Raw genomic sequence first — 24,376 nt, 5'->3', positions numbered from 1 at the left:
TTCGACGGCCTCGTTGGGGTGGTTCGGGGTGGAAATGTACAGCTGAGTATCATCAGCGTACAGATGGTATCCCACCCCAAAACCACGGATGATCTCACCCAGCGGCTTCATGTATGTGTTGAACAGGAGTGGCGAGAGGACCGACCCCTGTGGCACCCCACAGATGAGGGGGCTTAGGGTCGACCTCTGCTCTCCTGCCAACACACGTTGCGTCCTGCCGGAGAGGTAGGAGCCGAACCACCGCAAGACGGTGCCCCGGATCCCCAACCCCTCCAGTCGGTGCAACAGGATACCATGGTCGATGGTGTCAAAAGCCGCCGAGAGGTCTAATAGGACCAGGATAGAGGAACAGCCCCTATCTCTGGCCCTCCAGAGATCATCTACCAACGCGACCAAGGCCGTCTCAGTGCTGTGCCCAGGGCGAAAGCCGGACTGGCGCGGGTCTAGATAATCATTCTCCTCCAGATGTCGTGGAAACTGAGAAGCCACCACACTCTCCACAACCTTCGCCAAAAAGGGAAGGTTGGAGACAGGACGATAATTGACCAGCTCCATAGGGTCCAGGGAAGGCTTCTTGAGCAAGGGTCTCACCACCGCCTCTTTCAAGGCGGCCGGGAGAGACCCCTCACCCAACGAAGCGTTCACTAGGTCCAGGAGCCAGTCGCGTGTAACCTCCCAGGATGCCAGTACAAGCCAGGAGGGACACGGGTCCAACAAACATGTGGTAGGTCGCAGTCGCCCACGCAATCTGTCCAAATCCTCGATGACAACCAAGTCAAACTCCTCCCAAAAAGGTTTCTCAAGACTCGCCACTGGCGTCTCGACTGGGCCACTGAAGGGGACCCAATCCTTCTGGATTTGAGCGACTTTATCCTGCAGGTATTTCCCAAACTCCTCTGCCCTGCCCTGTAAAGGGGCCTCCCGTGGCCTCTGAAACAGAAGAGAGCGGGACACCCGAAACAGGGCGGCAGGGCGGTTCTCTGCGGATGCAATGAGAGCGGCACAATATTGACGTTTGGCCGTTCTCAATGCCACTAGGTACGTCCTTAAATGGGCTCGTACCTGTGCTCGGTCAAGTTCGGTTCGGGAGGATCTCCAATGACTCTCTAGGCATCTCTTGCGGCGCTTCATCACCCTTAGCTCCTCGGTAAACCAAGGGGCCAGGGTGGATCGTTGCCGCCGGAGAGGCCGCAAAGGCGCCACCCGGTTCAAGGCCCCGGTAGTCGCATTATTCCACGCGGTCACCAGGTCCTCTACCCGAGGGCGGGTCAGGGCTGCAGGAGGTGGCCCAAGCTCCGTCTGGAACCTGTCTGGTTCCATCAAGCGCCTGGGGCGGAACCATCTAGTGTTCTCCGGTTCCGCCTCCCCGCGGCGAGGAGTAGCACCAGGGAAGTCAAGACGGAGGAGTGAGTGATCTGACCATGACAGAGGAGTGATGGTTAAATTCACTCCTCCCAGATCACTCAACCACTGGCGAGAGACAAAGACAAGGTCCAAGGTGTGACCTCCCTCGTGTGTCGGGCCCTGAATCATTTGAGTCAGGTCCATGGCTATCATGGAAGCCATGAACTCCCGAGCCCCCTCTGATGCTTCTCCCACCGACGGCAGGTTAAAATCCCCCATCACTAAAAGTTTGGGGGTCTCAACCGCCACCGATGAGATCAGCTCGAGGAGCTCAGGCAGGGTCGCTGATGTATGGCGGGGAGCCAGGTATACTATCAGCAAGCCCATCTGCCTCCTAGGGCCCCATTTCACAACCAGGGATTCACATCCGGACGTCTGTAGCACAGTGGACTCCCTCGGCTCTAAATCCTCCCGGATGATCACTGCTACCCCACCGCCCCTTCCCCGGGCCCGGGGCTGGTGAAATGCTTGGTAACCTGGTGGGCACATTTCCACGAGGGGTAACCCTCCCTCGTGGCCCAACCAGGTTTCCGTTATTCCCGCGAGGTCCGGCTCCCCCTCCAAAATCAGATCGTGAATGAGGGGGGCCTTATTGACAACGGACCTCGCATTGCATAACAACAGCCTCAGGCCCTGGGCCTGCAGATCCTGACCACCTAGAACGCGGGGGTTGGTACAAGCGACCGGGTGTAACCAGCACCCACGGTCTCCCAACCGACTACGGGTTGTTAGTCTGTCCTCGTATCTGCCCCTCCCTACGACTGTTGGAATCACGAAGCCCTGTATGGGAATGATATCCTCTCCCCCCTCCTCCTCTCTGCTCCTTCTGCTCAAGACCCCGCCTGGTGACCTGGCTCCGTCATCGCTCCTGATCTGCCCCCCCCCCCAACCCCTAAACCCCTAAAAGAATTTAAAAAACATTTCACTAAAACCCCCCTAAGTCTCCGCTTCCTCCACCTCTCGGGATTAAGAAATCCGTCATCAAGGTGGGCCCTAGAAAGGGCGGAGGGCCACACCTGCGAGAGGGGGGATTCCCGCAGTAGGATAAGGTCTAGCCTGGAATACATATGCTGTTAAAAGTTCATTAGGGCCTAGGCTCTGTGCTGCAGATGGTATGATCGTATGCCATAGTCCAGTAAAATTGTAACAGCCGGGTATCAGTATAAAAAGTCATCCAGTCCAAGATGAGGGGGGGGGGTAATGATGATAATAAGATGGTCAAGTGCCGGTCGCTAAGTGGGGGCTAGTAGGTGGTCAGTGGTGGATGGCGAGGGGTAGGTGGATTTTGCTTGATAATGGGGAGGGGCAGATGGTCAGTCAGATGAAAATAGGGCGGTAAAAACCTCCAGGCGCGCACGGATGAAAAGCAGGGGCAGCTGTTAGTCCAAAAGTCAGCAGGGGGGGGGGGAATAAACGGAACAGTCAAGGAGGTGGCTGGCAGGGGAAGAAGCTCTCCTGCCAAGTCTGATGTTAAACCTCCTGCCAGTTCCCAACAAGCCTGCCAGTTCCAGCAAGCCTCCCCCCCCCCCCCCGGCCTCCAGGCGGCCTCCTGAAACGCTGCCCTTCTCCTACCGGCCTTCGGCATTCAAGTCTTGCCTAGGCCTGCATCCATGTTCTAAACACTCCAGCCATTTCAAGCCCCAACGCCGCTCCTACCGGCCTCCAGTCCTTCCTGCTCCAGTCCTGTCCAATCCAATCAACCTCCAGTCCTCCCAACTCGACCTCCAGCATCTCCCACATCTCTCCAGTCTGCTGTAGGCCAGGGGGATTTGGCGTTCGGCTTTTCGGCTCGCTCCAAGCCACAAGCCTCCAAAGCGACAATAACACACCCCCGCACGCTCCGGATGCCGTTTCTCCGCCTTTTGCCATTCTCCCGAGCTCCTCCGTACCTCTCCGCTCCCAGAACGGCAAATTCAACTCCTCCAACTCAAACGGCATTCCTGGGCGGCGTCTCTCCTCGGCAGCTCCCCAGTCCGTTCTCCGAGCTGTTTCCAGATCTTCACACCACCCTGGGAGACCCCCCTTGGGTCATAGAAAAACCCAGGGTGACTGTTTATTGGACACCTGGCCCCCATGGTGTAAAAGGGGGGCCGGCAGCACCCCTGCTCCCTTAAAAAAGCTCACGGGTCTAAGGAGCTCTCAGGCAGACCGCCATTGCTCCAGGAAGCTCCATTGTGGGGTCTGTAATATTGGAGAACAACTTGTCCTCTCTGGCTGAAATGGTGGGTGATGGCTTGGAACGTCTCCAGTGTCTAGGTGGCAGTCGCCTTATCTTTGACTGCTTTATTATTGCATTAGTAAGCAGAAAACACCTTTTGTTTATCTCCATTTATGTTATTGCTCTATAGTGATAAATTATGGGTCCAAAGGCAAAAAGATAGAGAAATTGATTCAACCACTACCTTCAAATTTTAGAGGGAAAAGAAAAACTTCACAGAATTGAGGGGTAGAGGAGTGTAGAGTTGAGCTTGCAGCAACTATTAGTAAAACATGGGAATAGTCTGGGACAACAGGAAAGTATGAAAAAGAAAGATTGCCCTGCCTTAACTCTCTTTGATATGACAGTAATGTGTCTCAACTTTGGCAACTTTAGGCTATGTGGACTTCAAGTCCCAGAATACCCCAGGAGGCAGCCATGTAGAGGGTAGAGGGTAGGAAGGAGAAACACTGCTGGGCTTTCAAAATTCTGTTACTACAACCTATATTAATAAAGCAGAGTTCCAGTATTTCTTCGACTTCAAAGGGCAAACATGAAGATGTTTAAAAAGCCATTATGCTCAGAGTTAGAATAGAATAGAATAACAGAGCTGGAAGGGACCTTGGAGGTCTTCTAGTCCAACTCCCTGCTTAGACAGGAAACCCTACACCACTTCAGACAAATGGTTATCCAATCTCTTCTTAAAAACTTCTACAACTTCTGGAGACAAGTTGTTCCACTGATTAATTTTTCTAAGTATCAGGCAATCTTTCTTCTTAATTCTAAGTTGCTTCTTTTCTTGATTAGTTTCCACCTATTGCTTCTTGTCTTGCCCTTGGGTGCTTTGGAGAATAGCTTGATTAGTTAAATCGTTGATGAGTTAAAGTCTTTTAGAATAACTGAATTTATTTATGTAAGTCAAGATTTCAGTGGATGAATCGAAACAGTAACTTGGACATGAGGTAAAGACTCAGACAAGGAGCGTGGCAGAGTTTAAATCTTTAGCTATTAAATCACATGAAAAATGTATTCAAAAATCCTGGGAAACAGCAGGTTATAGATGTTGAAACAATGTTGAAATGAAATAAAGATATTCAAGATTAGATTCACTCTAATTTGCTGTGATTAGATTTTTCAAATCTACAGTATGGGTATATATATCCTGCACTTATCTCAGTAAGAAGGATCTTTGGCATGAAGTGCTCATAAAATCATGCTTTTTTCTATCTGTCTCGAGGTAATTTGCAAGAACAAGTTTTTTAATGGGGTTTTTTTTTAGCAGCAAGACCCAAAGTACCGTAATTAAACCACTTTTCTTTTTCCAGGACAGTCTGTTTAACCTTGCATTCTGGGATGATGAAAATTTTAAAATAATTTTTATTAAAAGTGTTAGATTGGGTAATGCAGGGGTGTCCAAACTTGGGAACTTTAAGACTTGTGGACTTCAACTCCCAGAATTCCCCAGCCAGCTGGCTGGGGAATTCTGGGAGTTGAAGTCCACAAGTCTTAAAGTTCCCAAGTTTGGACACCCCTGGGGTAATGGAAAGGCACACAAAGGCTAACGGTAACAACAGCTCTTTATTAACTCAGTAGCAACTATGTACAATCCAGCAAAGGTTGAGTCTGACAGCAGCCCTTTTCTAGGGATCTGTCAGACCCTTCGACCAATGAGATTAAACCTCTGTTCCCACCGGAACAGATGACCTTGGTGGAAACCATTATAGCTGAAGCTAGTATCTAACAAAAAGTGTTACACATAACATAAGAACACAAACTAATACAGAGTAAAGAAGCAAAAGATGGAAGGAAAAAGGAAGGAAAAAAGCAAAAGTGCAGAAAGAAGGAGTAACAAGAAGATTCGGCTATCTATTGTAGCAAATACAAGTATAATTACAAAATTATCTCTTAGTCCATGATTACAGTATACAAAAGGCTCAATTTTCCCCCCTATTATCCAGGCTTTTTGTTCTGATCATCAAAACTAAAAGTCTACGTGCACTTCTTTTATATTTCATGTAAAAAGTCTATAAGGGATTTTCTGTCAGCCATAAATATAGATTCTGTCTTTTGTCTAATCAAAGAAGTTAATTTATCCTTATCCACAAGCCTCCATTATCTTCAGCATCCATTTCTCTATTGTGGGTAATGTCAAACCTTTCTGGGATGGTGCAATTATTTCATCAGCAGACTGCAGTTAATTTATTGGGTTAGGATGAGCTGAAATGAGCTAGCACTGTGATGGCGAACCTATGGCAAGTGTGCCACATGTGGCATGTGGAACCCTCTCTGTGGGCAATGAGCCATCACCCAGTGGTGGGTTCCGGATCCCATTGCAACCGGTATGGTGCAACGGGGCCTGGCATCCACCACATGAACGTGCGCAGCACGCACTCACAACACCCACATGCATCCTTACCTCCTGCGATGCTCCGTGATGCCTACACGATACTCCAGCTGCTCAGCGGAGCGTTGTGCAGGTACTGTACACTCCGTGCGCGGAAGCGCCAAAGAGCTCAAATACAGGTAAGGATGGCGGGCGGGCAGGTGGGCCCTTCGGAGCACCGTACCGGAACGGTACCCGGTTCTTGTTAGGTAAGCTCCCCGTTAGGAGAGCGAGTGTGCAGAGAAGCGTAATGAGAGTGGTGTTGGAGAACACACAAACCAGCATACAAAGACACTGCAGTTTAAATAGGTTTTTACTTATGTGGAAAATAGAGGTATTCAGAATTCAATTTACACACGGTTCAGTCAGTCAGTTATCCATCGAACACAGTCCAGTATTATATAATTAGTTCAGCACACAGTCACTAACAGTAGCAAAACGCACGGTAACTCACGATACAGTATCAAGCAGTATCCACCAATCAGCATCTAACAAACAGAGAGCTAACAGTCATTCTGGCTCCATCTTATGGCTGCTTGAGGTAACAGCAACCAATCCCATTCTAGCAGTACTTAAAGCTACAGTACTACCATCATGGTTTATATATTGCTGAGCCAACTGTTAGCTTACATTCCTAACAGTGCTCCCAGCAGACACTGGTATGCCCATACTGGGGCGTACTGCCTGCAATCCACCACTGCAGTCACCCCAGGTCAGCTCCACCACGCATGCCTGTGCACCTCCCACCAGCCAGCTGATTTTCTACCATGCATGTGTGGGTGCGGGGTGCATGCAGGAGACGTGCACACATGCATGGGGGAGCACGTGGTCTTTTTGGTCCCAGGAGGCTGCAGGGAGGTCTGCTAGGCCCAAAATGGGGTGCGGGGGCGCACGTATGAACGACAAAAAGATTAGCCATCACTGAACTAGCACCTGTGTGTGAGGGGTGGGTTATGTATACATTTCTGAGCTCCGTTTCCTTTCAGTTCAGGTGGAATGGGCCCTCTGCTATCCTTGCTGGGATTATGGTAAAGAACACGTTAATCCTTTGAGAAAGACAATCTTGAAAATGTAAGGATGCTGCTGAGCCTTGAGGGGCATTGTAAATTAAAGCCAGCAATTGAAATTTGGCTTGGAAACCTGCTACAGGGAATGCAGTGTCGTTGCAGTACTATTCCTCCCATTAGCTATTAGATACTGCATTTTTAATCAACTGCAACTTCTGAGTTGTTTTCAAAGTCACCCCTATGTAAACATGTTGCAGTAGTCTAAACAGATGATAAGGGCATTAGAGTTACACTTCCATTCATTAATGAGATGGTGGTCTAATAATTGTATTGCATTCTTTAATGTCTACGGCCCTACTAAACATCATCCAGAGGTTTCATATAACTTTTAAACATCGTCTTTATTTACGTAGCTATGAACCTGGTGGTTATGGATGGACATTTTCATTAAATTTTCCATCTTCTTTTAGGCTCTAATACTACTCCAGTTAAATTTCATTATTGTACATTGAAAAGGCTAGTAGCTTTCACAACTAGCAGTTAATTTGTTAGGTATAGGAAGTGTACAACTTACAACCATTCATTTAATGGCTATTCAAAGTTACAACAGCACTGAAAAAAGTGATTTATGATCAGTCCTAGTATTTACAACCACTGCAGCATTCACCACTGTCATGTAATCAAAATTTGGGTGCTTGGCAACTGGGTGTGTTTATGATGGTTGCATCCTGGAACCATTTGCAGCCTTCCAAGCTGACTTCCAACAAGCAAAGTCAGCGGGGAAGCTGGATTCGCTTAACAACTGCATGATTCATTTAACAACTGTAGCGATTTGCCCAAAAACCATGGCAAAAAAAGGTTGTAAAATCAGATACAACTTGCGTAACAACTACCTTGCTTAGCAACAGAAATTCCACCATTTAATCATTACACCACACACAAAATCATATTTATATGTTCTGCTACTATTATTGTACATGCCTCCTTGAATTTTTTTTTTAATTAACATTTGGGTCATGGTTAAAGAAACTTTGAATTTATAAATGCAGGACAACCTACAGCAAAAGTACAGAAAGTTTTTTACATTAGCCAAATTGAAATTCAATTCTCTTTCTGGAGCCAAAATTGTACTGAATTGCACCAGTGATATTGGGGGTGCCCTGATAAAATTATCGGTTTGTTGACTGAAACAGCAACTTTAAAATAACATAAGCAATTTGCACTGCTAAGTATGTGAAGAACAAATGACATAATGACTCTAACAAATCAGCAAGTTTTTGTATTATTGCTATTTACACTTGACCTTATAATACTGAGTTTAAAGATTAACCAGGGCAGAAATTAATTGCTTCTTGAATAATGTAGTTTTTCCAAAGATCACACATAATTAGACTGTTATTTAGCTACACATTTACTTCTTCAAGAAATAATAGCTACTATTAAATCTATAACAAAAAACATGCTGCACCTGATACTTACTTTATTGAATTGTACTGAAATTTGTTCCTAGTGTATATTATTGGTGGTTTATAACAGTCTTTTTTTTAAAAAAAAACTTTTTTTCAATTTAAATTATTTTAATTGAATAATTAAACAATAATTAATTACACAATTAATACTTATTTGATTATTTTAAACAATTTAAATTTTAAATAAATTTTAAATAATGAGCAATAATTTTGAAATCTGGTAAAGAATCTACTGGTCTACACATCGACTGATTATACATATGGTTATCTAATTCTTACTTAAGTGCTGATGCTAACATTTTGATTCTTGCATATAGGTTACAAATGAGATTACCTTTGTTTAGTTACCCATCTACAATCCAGTTTTATGAAAGGGTAACAAGTCTAATAGTTGAGTATTAACTGATTATTAATTGTGCACTTTCACAAAAGTTGGAATTGGCAATAAAATTTCATTGGCAGTGGAAAAGGGTCTTTTGATATGGTGAAGCTGAAATTTATTGAAACACGTTTTAGTCAAAATAATTGGATGAAAATATAATTGTGCAATTCTTCAGCCAGATTGATACAAATGGAATTATCAGCTCAACTACCATGTAGTTGATTAAGATTTTCTTTACTTTCTCTTATATTTAATTTAATATTGGAACTATTATGCCTGTCCTGTTAAGGGCGTAAAAGCAACTAAATACATAGTTACTATATGTTGATAATTTATACTGATCAATATAAATGTTTTTGCCAAAATGTGTTGGTATAATACAAAAGTTTAATTCTCAGGCTACTCAATTAATTGAACTATTTCATATACATCTTACTGGTTCAAATGTGTCCAGAGATATTTCTTAAAAAGTGAGTTTTACTTGTATGGTTTATTTTAAATAAGAAATCAAAAAGTTTTATTTGTAAATGTAAATATTTCAAATTATACCTAAGATAAAAATTACTGTAATTATGCCTAGTCCAAATGTGTTAGTGACATCAAAAGTTCTTAATTATGAGTAATGAAGTGTTTTCGATTATTCCAAACCTATGGGGTTTTCTTTAATGGATAATTAAAGAACACATTTAGGGCACTTTGAAATAAAAGAGTTAAAATGAATAATCAATGGCTAAGAGTCTGAAAGGCTATTAAGTATTATAATGTTATGATGAGATTCATTCAACAAAAGGTGTTTTTATGTTTATTGGATAATGTTTAAAAATTGAAGAATGTTTAAAAAGAGTAGGTTGTCAATATGTTGTCAATATGACCTAGCTACTTGCGGGATCGCATCCTGCCCCATACATCCCTGCGACCAATCCGCTCTCACAGAGAGGGACTCCTCTGGGTGCCGTCCACTAAGCAGTGCCAGAGGGCGGCGCCCAGGAGCAGGGCCTTCTCTGTGATGGGCCCAGCCCTATGGAATGACCTCCCCTCAGATATTAGGACCACCACCGACCTCCGCTCCTTCCGCAAAAAACTCAAGACCCACCTGTTCCAACTAGCCGGCCTGGCTTAACTATAGCTCTATCTTCTAATCCCCCTGGCAATTTTAAATTTTAGGGTATTTTAATGTCTTTTAACTTTATTATTATTGTATTATTTTTTATGAATTGTAATAATTGATGTTGTGTTTTTATACCTCCTCCGTGCGATATCCGATATGTGTTATGTATTTTTTATTGTACGCCGCCCCGAGTCCCTTCAAGGAGAAGGAGCGGCTTATAAGTCTAATAAATAATAATAAATAATAATATGTTAAAAATATAACATAATGGAGTAGACTAATATACTATATCAGCTTGTTCAACAACTAGTCTATTTATCCACACATCTCAATATGGTTGTGGGAAGAATAATATGTTTTAAAGATATGGATGTTATTTTCAAGTATGTGTTGAAGTAATCTATCAATATATGAAGAATTATAATTTTAACAAGAATAGGACATGGAAAAAATATGGGGAAAATGTGCCTCCTTTGATTTAATTATTTGTATTTGCTTTCTATTTGGAAATGTTTCAATAAAAACTTCGATTGACATTATTATATGTGACCAAGATGTATTGCTATATTTAAACATTATTTCCTATAATATATGATTTCTTTGTTCTCGTTCTTTTTTCTCTCATTTCAGATTAATTATTTTTCTTTTCTTAGTGTATTTCCTACTTATTTCCACATATAATGCACCTTACATGTAACCAACTAAAGATAACAAGGGGCTCCAAAGAGCAGGATGTACAAAAAGTACACACCACAAAATACTTTGTTGTCAAAATTAGTAGCTTCTGGGCCCTACTTATGTTGCCAAACTGATAATTCTGTTTATCTTTAAGAGAACGTGAGGTTCTCATTTACTCTCATCCGTGTCATAACTGTGTCATTGCACTTCCCCCTATTTAGTTCATGTAGTGTTTTTGCAGCTTACATCAGTAGCCGGGAATCTGCCAAGGATGTAAATCCCAAACGAATTTCAGAAACGTCTCTTCCTTCTATCTGCCGGGGAGGGAATCCACTCACCTTGCACAGAGGAGACTCCCGTGGCCACCTTCCCTTCCAGTTCAATAGCGTTGTTGATGTGTCCGGCAGTTGATTCCATGACGGCCAATTCATGCTCTGAATTGTTCATCTGATCTAGGACAGCCTGAATGATGGGAACCATCATAGCAGTGGTGGCTGTGTTACTGATCCACATGGACAGGAAAGCCGTAACCCCCATAAATCCCAACATCAGGCTGAAAAGAGACACAGAGAGGGGAAAAGTTTCTCATAAATTAGAAGCACCACATCTGTATTTAGGCCTTCCATGCTGCCATCTGATGGTGATCTGGGCTTTTGCTGCCCAGATCTGGAGCCTCTGTTAACTCAATGATCTGTTGAATGAGGATTAACTCCTTGGGATCAGACGGAAGACCTATGGATTTTCCCCTTCCTCTTGTACAACCAGCATATTCAGGAGGGGAGTCATACATGTGTCATTTTTGCATAATAGCCTTAATCTCCCCTATACATATAATCCAGCCTGGCCTAGTTTTGGGGGAGAAGAGAGAAGAGTTACTACTTACAGTGCAGGCTTCACTCCAACAATTAGCAACACCCTGAGTGCAATCCGCTTGTGCAGGTTCCAATGCTCTACAGCAATAGCCACAACCAGGCCCCCAATAAAGAGCATATTTGTGTCCTTTAGGTACTGCATGCATACCTGAGAGGGACAGAGGATGGCAAATGTAGCATTCTCCCTGCCAGGGAGCATTTGGACACATGCAGAATGCTTGTCCTGTAGCAGCAAGGGTACAGCTTGCCTCTTAAGAGTAAGGAAGCAAGCTTCAATACAGAAGAAGGAACCAAATCTGCTTTGTCCAAATGGTAACTGGACTTTGGAACGTTTCACTTCTCATCCAAGAAACTTCTTCCTTCTTCAGAACAGCTCAGAACTGAAGACATTTCTTGCATGAGAAGGGAAACATTTTAAAGAAAATACCAAGAAAGTCCAGTTGCCTTTTGGGGTGGGGGGGATGCATCTTTGGGACAACCATGACCTGGAAGATTGAGAATCTCCATAGACAATTGGGAGCCAACATTATAGGAACCTATGCTACAAAACTAGTCCAGACACCCTTCTTATCACCTCTGTTCCTTTTTTTCCTATTCACTTCTAACTTTATAGGACACCTGCGTTTGTACAAACTAGATCAGGTTAAAATAAGGCTGAATATTCTTGTTTCAGCATATAGTTGGAACCCCCAGCCCTCATCCTAGACCTAGCATATAGAAGCTGTGGTGGCATCGTGGTTAGAGCGCAGTATTGCAGGCTACGTCTGCTGACTGCTGGCTGACTGCAATTTGGCAGTTCAAATCTCACCAGGCTCAAGGTTGACTCAGCCGTTCATCTTTCCGAAGTGTAAAACGAGGACCCAAATTGTTGGGGGCAATAGGCTGATTCCGTAAACTGCTTAGAGAGGGCTGTAAAGCACTGTGAAGCGGTATATAAGTCTAATGCTATTGCTATTGTGTTAATCAGTCCACCTTTTTAAGTGACGATGATTTACTGATTTGAGAACAACATATTATTTGAACATAACAAACAGCTGAACATAGCGGTTGTGTTCTGTTAATCCACATTTAGGGTTCAGTGTCTTGTGTGAACAGAGTCAATATTTCTCAACCTCTTTCCACTGGATGAGGATTATGGGACTTTTTTAAAATCTAAATTCAGTTCGTGATTTCATCAGGAAAGTAGAAACTAAAACTCTATGATGAAAAGGGTTTTACCCTCATTGCTTTTGCTCTTACCTTTTTTGATTCCAGGATGCCAAACATTGGGAATAAAATGACTGGCAAGAGAGATGTCACAGCCAAAGGAATCACCTCTGTGCACCAGTACACAGCCATGAGAATGATCACATAGCCACATCTGGCCTCCTGTGGACAAGGAAGCACACATTCAGACACACAGAGGCAGACATAAATATCTATAGCATTTTAAACTCTGGATCACAGGCCATGATTTAAGAGTGTCTAGGATGTATTCTCAGGATGCCAAAAGTGCAGCCCGTGGCATAAAACCCATCAGCACAACATTCCTGATGCACAACTCATTTTTCAGCCTTTGGTCATTTCTGCTCATGACATGATGCATAAAGCCTGGTTTGCTTTCAAAGGAAAATATATTGGACATTCCTGCAGAAAATTGCAGAAAATACGATTGCAAAAAATAGGACTTCAGCAACAGAGTGGTCAATGCCTGGAATGCTCTATCTGACTCCATTGTTACATCCTCTAAACCCCACAGCTTCAACCTCAAACTGTCTACCGTGGACTTCACCCCATTCCTAAGAGGACTGAAAAGGGGATGTGCATAAGTGCACCAGCGTGCCTACCGTCCCTGTCCTACTGTCCCCATTCATTTGTATTCATTTCCTTTGTTCATGTTCATGTCCATGTTCATACTTATACCTGCTATCTTGTACATGTTTGACAAAGTAAATCAGTAAGTAAGTAAGTAAGTAAGTAAGTAAGTAAGTAAGTAAGTAAGGAAAGAAAGAAAGAAAGAAAGAAAGAAAGAAAGAAAGAAAGAAAGAAAGAAAGAAAGAAAGAGGTGTGTGTGAGAGAGTGGGGAGGGAGGGAGAGACTTACCTACTCACTTTTGGGACACTGTTCTAGCAGCTCTAACTTCTCACACGAGGATAGGTAAATCAGTGTCCTTAAGAGCTACTAGAAGTGTTTCTCAATCTTGGCAACTTGAATATGTCTGGACATCAACTCCCAGAATTCCATCCGGCCATGGAATTCTGGGAACTGAAATCCAGACATCTACAAATTACCAAAGTTGTGATGAGCTACTAGAAGCAAATAAAGCAATCCGTCACTTTTCCGGAGCCACTAACAGCCCTGATTTCCTTATCTATCAGGAACGGAACTGATTATTCCTCTGGAAATTTCATCAGCCATTTTTGGTGCATGGAGAGGAGGGGATTCCCCCGCCTTCACAAGTCCCTGCCTGCAATCAGAACGAAGATGCTAAATCACAATTTAAGTGCCCACAACTCAGGTAATGTTGCATACACATGCCAAATTAAACTGCTGATGAGAGAGTAAACTCGTCTGGAATTTGTGAAGTCAATTTTCTTGTGGGAAGACTAATTGAGTGGCCATAAATGGTGCTTAAAAGCTCTTGGGTGCAAATGCTTCATACTAGTTAATTTGCCTGTGCCCAAAATGACTGTGTAGAAAGTCATACTTGAGGGCAACAAGTGGATTCATGCCCTGCCAGACTTGCAAGTTTCTCTCTGGACTAAACAACTGATTTTTCACCCTTGCAGTAGAATTTTATATTAACCCTATCATGCCTAACGGGAGGAAAGCTTTATTGGATAATTACCACAAACAGCCTTAAAGTACCTTAAAGATAAAGAATGTATAATTTGCCTTTAAGGTAAGAAGACATTTATTACAGACCAACACCCCTATTGGTTGTCTAGAAATTACATAGTAATTTGTCGGGGTGGGGGGTGTTTTCGCATGTGCAAAACAGACTTCCATAATTTTGCCACCAAAGCAAAAAACACATATTAATTATGACACTTCTGTTCAGCTCTATTTTGTCTGCAGCATAGACAAGCAACCATAAGCCCTTCAGGTATTGTGACTTTAAAATTCCCCAGCCAACCTGATCCATGGCAAAGGGATGAGCTTCCACAAATATTTGGAAGATACTAGACTGATTACCTACATTTCTGGATTTTCTTGGACAGATGTAGATCCAAGGATCCAATGGTTAATCAGATTTAAGGTCTGTATGTTCTGCATATTTCAATCGTATAGTGTCAAATAATTCTCAAAATTTCTTTGCAAAATGTTTCCGGATCTTATCTATACTTCACTACCTAGAACGATGCTTCCCAAACCTAAGTAAATTGGGTAAAAGTATATTTTCTTTGAATAATGACACACGAACCCATTACCCAATCACAGCAAGGACATTTAAATAAGGCTTTCTGATAAGCCGTAAAAAGGACTTTTGGATAAGTGGCTTTGAGTAATGAAGGAAAAAGTTTGGGAAATGCTGACTTAGAAGATTATTCGGTTAACAGCTTCCTGTGCGTGTACCGGAGAGGAGTACACTAAGATCTGTGTGCGCACACAGATCTCTGTGCATCTCAATCCTTTGCACCTACTCACCCTTAGAAGAAATGGTCTCCTTACTTATTTAGAGCAAATAATTAATTCAGAGGTCAAAGAGAAAAGGGAGGCTTAGAAATTAACAAGACGGTATTGAGAAAAAAATTAAGGAAGAAACACATTCACGTCTTGTGAAAAAAAAAAGTATGGTTGTAACTTGAGTGAGAAAACGCAGAACAATTGGTGATTAGCCCTGCTTCCTGCAGCAACACAGTGCAGTAGTTATTAAGGAGACAAACGCAGCCCAATAGAGAATACAGGTAGTCCTCAACTTACAACACTTCATTTATTGACCAAACAAAGTTACTGGAAAAAGTGACTTCTGGCCCTTTTTCACAGTGGTGAAGACCTTTGAAGCATCCCTGTGATCAAGTGATCAAAATTCAGCTGCTTGGTGCCTGATTCATACTTACGACTGCTGTTGTGTACCAAAGTCATGTGATCACCTTTTGCAACTTTCCGACAAGCAAAGTCAACGGGGGTGCCAGGTTCGCTTAACGACGAGGTCGCTAACTTATTAACCACAGCGATTCACGTAACAACTGTGGCAAGAAAGGTCGAAAAATGGGGTAAAACTCACTTAACAAAATGTCTCACTTGACAGAAATTTCGGGCTCAATTGTGGTCGTACGTTGAGGACTACCTGTGTTGCAGAGGGGAGTCAGAGGCAAAAAATGCCACCAGAAAATTCAGACAATCAAAGCAGTGGTGCAATTCAGTCAGTTCTATCCAGTTTGGGTGAACCGGTAACAGCAGTTGGCGGGATGCTCCGCCCACCCACCTGGACGTCATCACATCCCATTTTTGATGCTCCGCCCATGCGCGGGAGGTCCTGCGCATGCGCGGAGGTGGCGCTCGCACTCGCGTTTGGAAACCGGTAGCGAAGGTATGTTGATTTCAGTCCTGGGTGTGGGTGGGATATTTTGTGTTAGCCTTCACCATGTGCCAAAAGCAGCCAAACTGCAATCTGGAGGGATCTATAAAGCCCTCTTTGCTCTTTGCTAAGCCTTAATCAATCCTAATGAGACTGACTCTTCATGCCAATGGTGTAAAGCGTTTGGCCAGAATTTTCACTTTGGTAAATGTTTCAATATTTGCCTTGTCACCTCCACCTGCTTCTTCCTACTTGTCAAGATTACTTTTGAAAAACAAACAAACATGCCTTCCTGATTCTCAGCAACACAATCTCTTTTGAATTATGTCAACATAATTCATTAATGTGTGCCTTAGGGGAGAGGGTACCGTTTATGCAGAGGGCTTTTCCTGCAGCAGTTGCTGGTTCTGGAATTGCTACACAGACAGACAAATTCTCCTGTTGCTTGTTTCTCTACCTCCCCCCATGCAGCAAGCATTTAGAGGTAGACTGCTTCTGAGCACAAGATTTGGCTAATATCTATGAACTGAATGTTTCAATCTTCTCCTTATCTCAATTCTAATATCCTAAGAAAAAAAAAGAAAAACGCTTCTATCCAATTTCTCCAAACTGGCCACCCTTGTGAAATCCCAATTTCCCCATCCCAGAGTTTCTCAACCTTGTTTGTACTTCAACTCCCAGAATTCCCCGCCAGCCAGTTGAAGCCCACACACGTTTGGAGCTGCTAAAGTTGAGAAACTGTGCCCTCTCCCATTCAATGAGGAAACCACCCCTTGTGCAGGAAATTTTCAATCCCCTTGTCCCCTTTGCTCAGCTGAAAGAGGCTGCAACTTTGCCTGCCGGAGGCTAAACTTCCTCCAGATCGCTCAGATCAGTTCCCCAAAATCAAAACTCCTGACTTGATGGTTATCAACCTGATACAGGTAGTCCTCAACTTAGGTAAAGGTAAAGGTTTCGCTCGTACATATGTGCTAGTCATTCCTGACTCTAGGGGGCGGTGCTCATCTCCATTTCAAAGCCAAAGAGCCAGCACTGTCCGAAGACATCTCCGTGGTCACGTGGCCAGTATGATTAAACGCCAAAGGCACACAGAATGCTACTACCTTCCCACCAAATGTGGTTCCTATTTTTCTACTTGCATTTTTACATGCTTTTGAACTGCTAGGGTGGCAGGAGCTAGGACAAGTAATGGGAGCTCACTCCCTTATGCAGCGCTAGGGATTCGAACCACCGAACTGCCAATCTTTCTGATTGACAAGCTCAGCATCTTAGCCACTGAGCCACCGCGTCCCACATGTCCTCAATTGAGCCCCACATTTCTGTTGCTAAGAGAGACAGTTGTTCAGTGAGTTTGCCCCATTTTACAACCTTTTTTGCCGTAATTGTTAAGTTAGTAACACGGTTGTTAAATGAATCTGGCTTCCCCATTGACTTTGCTTGACAGAAGGTCACGAAAGGTGATCACATGACCCTGGGACTATCATAAATATGAGTTAATTGCCGTCATAAATATGAGCATTGTCGAGCATCTGAATTTTGATCACATGATCACGGGGGTGCTGCAAAGGTGGTAGATGTCAAACCTGGTCATTAATCACTTTTTCAGTTGTAACTTCAAATGACCACTAAATGGACTGTTGTAAGTCTGTAAGTCTTTTTTTTGACTTTTCAAACATTGCAAACTGGGACAAAAAATGACAGAAGGCTGAGATAGATTCTGAAAAGCTTTATGTTATTACTGTCATTAGACGTCAGCCAATGGAGACCAAATTCCACCAACTTCCTGCTGGATCACTCAGACTGAAAGATCTGCTATCAAATCTGTCCAGTGGTCAACGAGATGACTCAAAAAGTTCAGACTTGGGGTATGAGGAGGGTGTATTCCCCAGGGATTGGCACTCAGCTTCAGGTACTATCTGACTACATACTATCTGTGGACGGACCCAATGCATACTGCAATGCTAACTTTGCCTCCATATTTTACTATTATATATCTGTGGCTCAGTGGCTAGGATGCTGAGCTTGTCGATCAGAAAGATTGGCAGTTCGGCGGTTCGAATCCCTAGCGCTGCGTAAGGGAGTGAGCTCCCATTACTTGTCCCAGCTCCTGCCAACCTAGCAGTTCAAAAGCACATAAAAATGCAAGTAGAAAAATAGGGACCACCTTTGGTGGGAAAGTAACAGCATTCCATGCGCCTTCGGCATTTAGTCATGCTGGCCACAAGACCATGGGGATGTCTTCAGACAGCACTGGCTCTTTGGCTTTAAAACAGAGATGAGCACCGCCCCCTAGAGTCAGAAATGACTAGCACATATGTTTGAGGGGAACTTTTACCTTTACCTATCTGCTTCTTACGATTGCTATTGGTCAGTTGCCTTTTTGTCAACACCTTCTCTACAAAGTGGAAAATTATCTCCCCCTTTTCGCCACCGAACTAGGCATTTGAAGGTAGACGGGATTTGTCCATGGAGGCTCTATCTAGCTATCACAATTTTAAGAGGTCACTCCACAGAATAGGAAGATTCCTCCAATCCCAGCTGCCTTGTCAACTTTACACAAGCTTTCTTTTCTTTTTCTCCAGGAGGGGAGGAAAGTGCCTGCACTATTTCTCCAGCAAACCATCGGCAAAACGGTTAGAGAGAGGCTTGCTTTCTTCTGTTTCTTCCGAGAGATCGTGGGGCTCCCTCTCTCTCTTGCTTCCCAGCTGTCATCCCATCAGACAAATATTTGCCTAATCTATCCTTAAAAACCTCCAGTGTTGGAGCGCCCACAACCTCTGGAGGCAAGTTATTGCACTGATTAAAAAGGAAATTTCTCCTTAGTTCTAGGTTGATTCTGTCTTTGATTCGTTGAGACTAATCAAAGATGTTGAGAGAGCAACCAGGTTGATTAGGGGACTGGAGATTAAAAAATATGAAGAATGGTTACAGGAACTGGGCATGGCTAGTCTGGTGAAGGGAAGGACCAGGAGAGACATGATAGCAGTGTTCCAATATTTGAGGGGCTGCCACCGAGAGGAGGGGGTCAAGCTATTTTCCAAAGCACCTGAAGGCCAGACAGTAAAACAGTAACAGAGTAGGACAGGACCTTGAAGGTCATCTAGTCCAACTCTTTGCTCATGCAAGAGACCTGTACTAGGGATTTTAACCGCCAACCGACAAGCTCAGCATCTTAACCACTGAGCCACCTAGTCAGGCTAGTCACCTTCCCTCTGGAATGAGCTGCCCCGGGAGCTTCGCATAATCCCCGACCTCCGGTCCTTCCCACGCGCCCTAAAAAGTTGACTTTTCCAGCAAGCCAGCCTGGCCTGTTAATTTTATCTAATTTTTAAAATGTTAGTGTTCTATTAATTCGGTTTGTTTCTTGGATTGTTTCTAATTTTCTTTTAAGTCTTGTAATATGTGTTTTTTAATGCTGTACGCCTCCCTGAGTCCTTTGGGAGAAGGGCGGCATATAAATCCAATAAAACAAACAAACAAACAAACACCTAGACAAGGAATGATGGATGGAAACTGACCAAGGAGAGATTCAACCTAGAAACAAGGAGGAGCTTTCTGACCGTGAGAACAGTAAAGCAGTAAAACAGAAGTCGGTTGTGGGAGCTTCATCGCTTGAGACTTTCGAGAGGAGATTGGACTGCCATTTGTCAGAAATGGTATAGGGTCTCCTGCTTGAGGCGGGCTGGACTAGATGACCTGTCAGGTCCTTTCCAACTCCGTTAATCTGTTCAATCTCGCTCCGCCAAGAAGCCAACTGCCATTCGGTTTAAGGAGAGATCCCTTCTCTCGCGGACGGGCGGGCGGCATCCGATCCCGCTGCTAAGTCTGGGATCGTCGGAAGAGTCGAAGGACCGTCCGGGAGAGACCCGCGCCAGCAGCCTGGAGGGTTTTCACGGGTGCAGAGCGCGTGGCGCTCTCGCGTCTCCGCCACGGAGCACCGGCACCACCGAACGCCGATCCTCCCTCCCTCCCTCCCTCCGGCAACCAACCGACCGCGCCGGGGACCTACCTGGGTGCCGATCAGAAGCGGCAGCGGCAGCAGAACGAGCGGCGTGCCGAAGAGCGCGACGAAGGCCTTGAAGCGCAGCAAGGAGCGCAGGAAGGGCGGCAGCGCAGGAGCCATAACCGGGAGAAGCGGAGAGCGGTTTAGACGGGACGGGCGAGAGAGCCTCCCGGCTGAGGAGCGGGCCTTTTAAACGGCGCTCCTCCCGGGCGACGGCCCCGGTCCCTCCCTCAGCCCGGCCCCCGCTGACTCTCGCTCGGGAGGCTGCACTTGCCACCACCGCGGGATGTCCCTGCCGGGGACCCTCCCCATCTCCTCTGGGCAGGCCGCCCTCGGAGCGCCTGCAGGGCTCCCCTTCCAAGCAGCCCCCCGCGCCTCTAATATCCTGCCTCCTTACCGCTTTTCCCGAACGTTTCCATTGCGACGGCTGGAAAGGGCCATAAGCTCCTTGCCGGTCACGGAGAGCTGGAATTTCCCCAGCCAGGGCCGCCTGTCGCCGCTACAAACGGCCTTCGAAGGCTGTCGAACAGCTGGAGAAGGTCGAGCGAGCCGCACCGGCTACTCCGGGGTGGGGGGGTGGGGCACGTGCCACCACGAGCCGCAGATCGGCTCTATGAGTGCGGAAGGAGTCCCTCTCCCCAGCTAGTCACCGAAGGGTTCCCAAAGGGGCCAACGGTGGCTGATGCCTCTCAGTCTTGTACAGGTGGTCCATCGACTTACAACAGTTGTATAGAGTACAGTAGAGTAGAGTATAATAGAATAATAGAATAGAATAGAATAGAATAGAATAAATAGCAGAGTTGGAAGGGACCTTGGAGGTCTTCTAGTCCAACCCCCTGCCTAGGCAGGAAACCCTACACCACTTCAGACAAATGGCTATCCAACATCTTCTTAAAGACTTCCAGTGTTGGGGCATTCACAACTTCTGGAGGCAAGTTTTTTCACTGATTCCATTGAGTTCTAACTGTCAGGAAATTTCTCCTCAGTTCTAAGTTGCTTCTCTCCTTGATTAGTTTCCACCCATTGCTTCTTGTTCTACCCTCAGGTGCCTTGGAGAATAGCTTGACTCCCTCTTCTTTGTGGCAACCCCCGAGATACTGGAACATTGCTATCAATTAATTATCACATTTCTCACCTAGCAACATAAATTTTGCGCTCAACTGTGGTCGTAAGCTGAGGACTACCTGTATTCATCCCTCCCACTCAGAAATTTTCAGCAAGCAAATGGGGCATGTGTCTGCCCCCTCTCCGCACATTTTGAACTGGCCCGTGTGGAGTACAGCTCTTCTTGGGGGTATATGCTTTCCTGCTTCCTGTTTTTCCCCCCTCTCTCTTCTTAGGTTTCTCTCCTCTGTTCCCTCTACCACCTTTCTCTCCCTCTTTGGTAGAATTTGAATGCAAGGCCAAACTATTTTTTTTCCCAAAAAGTTTTTATTTGTATGTCAAACAAAATCCCTCTATGAGGGAGATGGGGTAGTTTCTAAATTTGATGAATAGATAATTTAAAAAAAACGTAAAGATGGAAAGAAATTATGAATTGAGATTGTTAGATCAGTGCCCAGTAATCTACATTTTGCATGGCCATTGCCTCTACTATACAATAATAATACAATAGTAGAGTTGGAAGGGACCTTGGAGGTCTTCTAGTCCAACCCCCTGCCTAGGCAGGAAACCCTATACCGTTTCAGACAAATGGCTATCCAGCATCTTCTCAAAGACTTCCAGTGTTGGAGCATCCACAACTTCTGGAGGCAAGCTGTTCCACTGATTAATTGCTCTAACTGTCAGGAAACTTCTCCTCAGTTCTAAGTTGCTTCTCTCCTTGATTAGTTTCCACCCATTGCCTCTTGTTCTGTCCTCAGGTGCCTTGGAGAAGCCATATACCTAGGCTTCTGTCTCTGGAGCCGATGAAATTGATGAAGACCACTTTCTGTACCAGTTGAGAGCCTCCAGAATCCACGTGCTTGGAGTTGACTCATTGTAATCATTCTTTTTTTTAAAAAAAAAAAAGTACCAAATATAGCTGTTTCACTGCATATAGAGAGATCAGTTCTGATACTTCTTATATTTTTTTCTGTTGCTGCACAACAATTAAGAGTTGTCTTTTAATTAGTCCAAAACAATGATTACTATCTAGGATTTATTTATTTATTTATTGCATTTACCCACTTTCTTCTAGGAGTTCAAAGTGGTACACACAACACAGTTTTTGCCATTTTTCCTGCAACAACAACCTTGTAGGTTGGGCTGAAATAACATGACTGGCTCTTTTTGTCAGGGGTCATTTCCAGGTTTAATGCAAAAGGTGATGGCAGCAAAGTGAATAACAGAACAGAATAACAGAGTTGGAAGGGACCTTGGAGGTCTTCTTCTCCAACCCTCTGCTCAGGTAGGAAACCCTGTACCATTTCAGACAAATAGTTGTCCAATCTCTTCTTTAAAATTTCTAGTGTTGGAACATTCACAACTTCTGGAGGCAAGTTGTTCCACTGATTCATTGTTCTGTCAGGAAATTTCTTCATAATTCTATGCTGTTTCTCTCCTTGATTAGTTTCCATCCATTGCTTCTCGTCCTGCCTTCAGGTGCTTTGGAGAATAGCTTGACTCCCTCTTCTTTGTGGCAGCCCCCTAGATATTTGAACGTTGCTAAGTGTTCTCATGTTCCCTCATATGTTTTCCCTTAGTCAATTCTTCATTTCTTCTGTGCAGATATCTGCTATGACTTTTTTGGGGTCCCTGCTTTGGCTACAACCATTTGTCTGAAGCATTTGGACAACCATTAAACATGGAAGCAAAGGACTATAGGAAACATGATGGCTTTACTGCGACCCGGTCATAAAGATGTTGCAGCTTAGAGAGGATGGCCTATTGTGCACCATAACAGCTATTGAAGACATTGGGAAGGATTGGGATCTAACGATACCATTACCTGCAGCTTTTGTTGATGGGATTGGAGGGGAAAAACCTAGGTTCTTTCAAAATCACTTGACCGTATTGTATAAGCTGACTGGTAAGCAATCATAGCCAAACCCTTTTTTTTTATTTAGCTGTTTTATTATAGCTTTCAAATATCTGAAAAAAGGTGGCATGTAAGTGCAAATGATGACAATAGGTTGATGGGGAAGGGAAAAAAATATTATAGTAGTAATGGTTATTGTGCTTATATTTAATCTATTGCTTGTATGATTGCATATGTGCATTAACATTTATACCATATTCCAAATGCTTCTTGTTCTTTTAAAAACTGTATACCACACGCAAAATATTGCGTATTTATACGATAAACTATTGATCCATTTGAGGAAAAATAAAATAGGGAAAACAAGATTTGGCTAACTTCCTTTCCCCTTACTTACAGTTCCTTCTTCCTTTTCTGCATACCATGAAAAAGAATCGTGTGATGGGTATGTCGGTTCAGAAACCAAGTGAAGAAAGACTAATAATGTTTTCAGCATTTTGTTGCAATACACCTTTCAAACTTTCAATAGTCTTTATAGAATAGGAGGAAGAAAATAATTGATGTGTTATAAGAACGGGGAATCCCCTTTAAGCCCCAGGAAATACAGGGGGGGTGGATTAATGATCTGGTTTGATCTAAGGCAGCTTTAGATAAATTTAATTCTTTTGGCAGGGATCACAGGTAATTAGGAAAACACCTGCGTAGCAGTCAGAAAACCCTGGTTCAATCCATCCCAGCTGAAGAAAACAAACTGGTGCTACGCAGCGTTGGAAATGCCGAATTAGATGCCAGAAGAATCTGATTACTTGCAAGGCAACATCCGGGTTTCCACAGCTCAGTGAAGTGTTTGGGAAGATGAAATAATAATAATAATAATAATAATAATAATAATAATAATAATAATAATAATAATAATAATAATAATAATAATAATAATAATAATAATAATAATAATAATAATAATAATAATAATAATAATAATAATAATAAAAATAAATTAATAATAATAATAATAATAATAATAATAATAATAATAATAATAATAATAATAATAATAATAATAATAATAATAATAATAATTTAATTTAATTTATTAGCCGCTCCCTCTCCACAAGGGACTCGGGGCGGCGTACAATAAAAAACATACATAAATACATATAAAATACACATACACACATACACATACATATACATACACGGAGGAGGCAACAATTACATATATCACAATAATAATAATAAAATTAACCATTAAAAATACCCCATAATAAAATTACAAATTTAAAAGGACTGTCAGGAGGAAAAGATAAACTACGGTTGAGCCAGGCTAGATAATTGAAAAAGGTGGGTCTTGAGCTTTACACGGAAGGAACGGAGATCGGAAGTAATCCTGATGTCAGGGGGGAGGTCATTCCA

At 43.6% G+C, this 24,376-nt stretch overlaps 1 protein-coding gene across 1 annotated transcript in view; it reads right to left on the bottom strand.

The window, feature by feature from the left end:
- The window catches only part of SLC13A5 (solute carrier family 13 member 5), a 38,059-nt gene extending 17,907 nt beyond the window's left edge, over window positions 1–20,152 (bottom strand). The window contains exons 1-4 of the mRNA XM_081942392.1: window positions 20,011–20,152; window positions 12,740–12,868; window positions 11,512–11,648; window positions 10,967–11,181 (exon numbers count right to left, since the gene is read on the bottom strand). Coding sequence (XP_081798518.1) covers window positions 10,967–11,181; window positions 11,512–11,648; window positions 12,740–12,868; window positions 20,011–20,124 — 595 coding nt within the window. The 5' untranslated portion in view covers window positions 20,125–20,152. The remainder of the gene's footprint in view (window positions 1–10,966; window positions 11,182–11,511; window positions 11,649–12,739; window positions 12,869–20,010) is intronic.
- Between the last annotated feature and the right edge of the window lie 4,224 nt (window positions 20,153–24,376).

The sequence above is a fragment of the Natrix helvetica genome, assembly GCF_964273705.1.
Source record: "Natrix helvetica genome assembly, chromosome: 2".
In the NCBI taxonomy this organism is placed as follows: Eukaryota; Metazoa; Chordata; class Lepidosauria; order Squamata; family Natricidae; genus Natrix; species Natrix helvetica.
The sequence above is the reverse complement of the archived record's forward strand: the minus strand, read 5'-3'. Positions and strand labels throughout refer to the sequence as shown.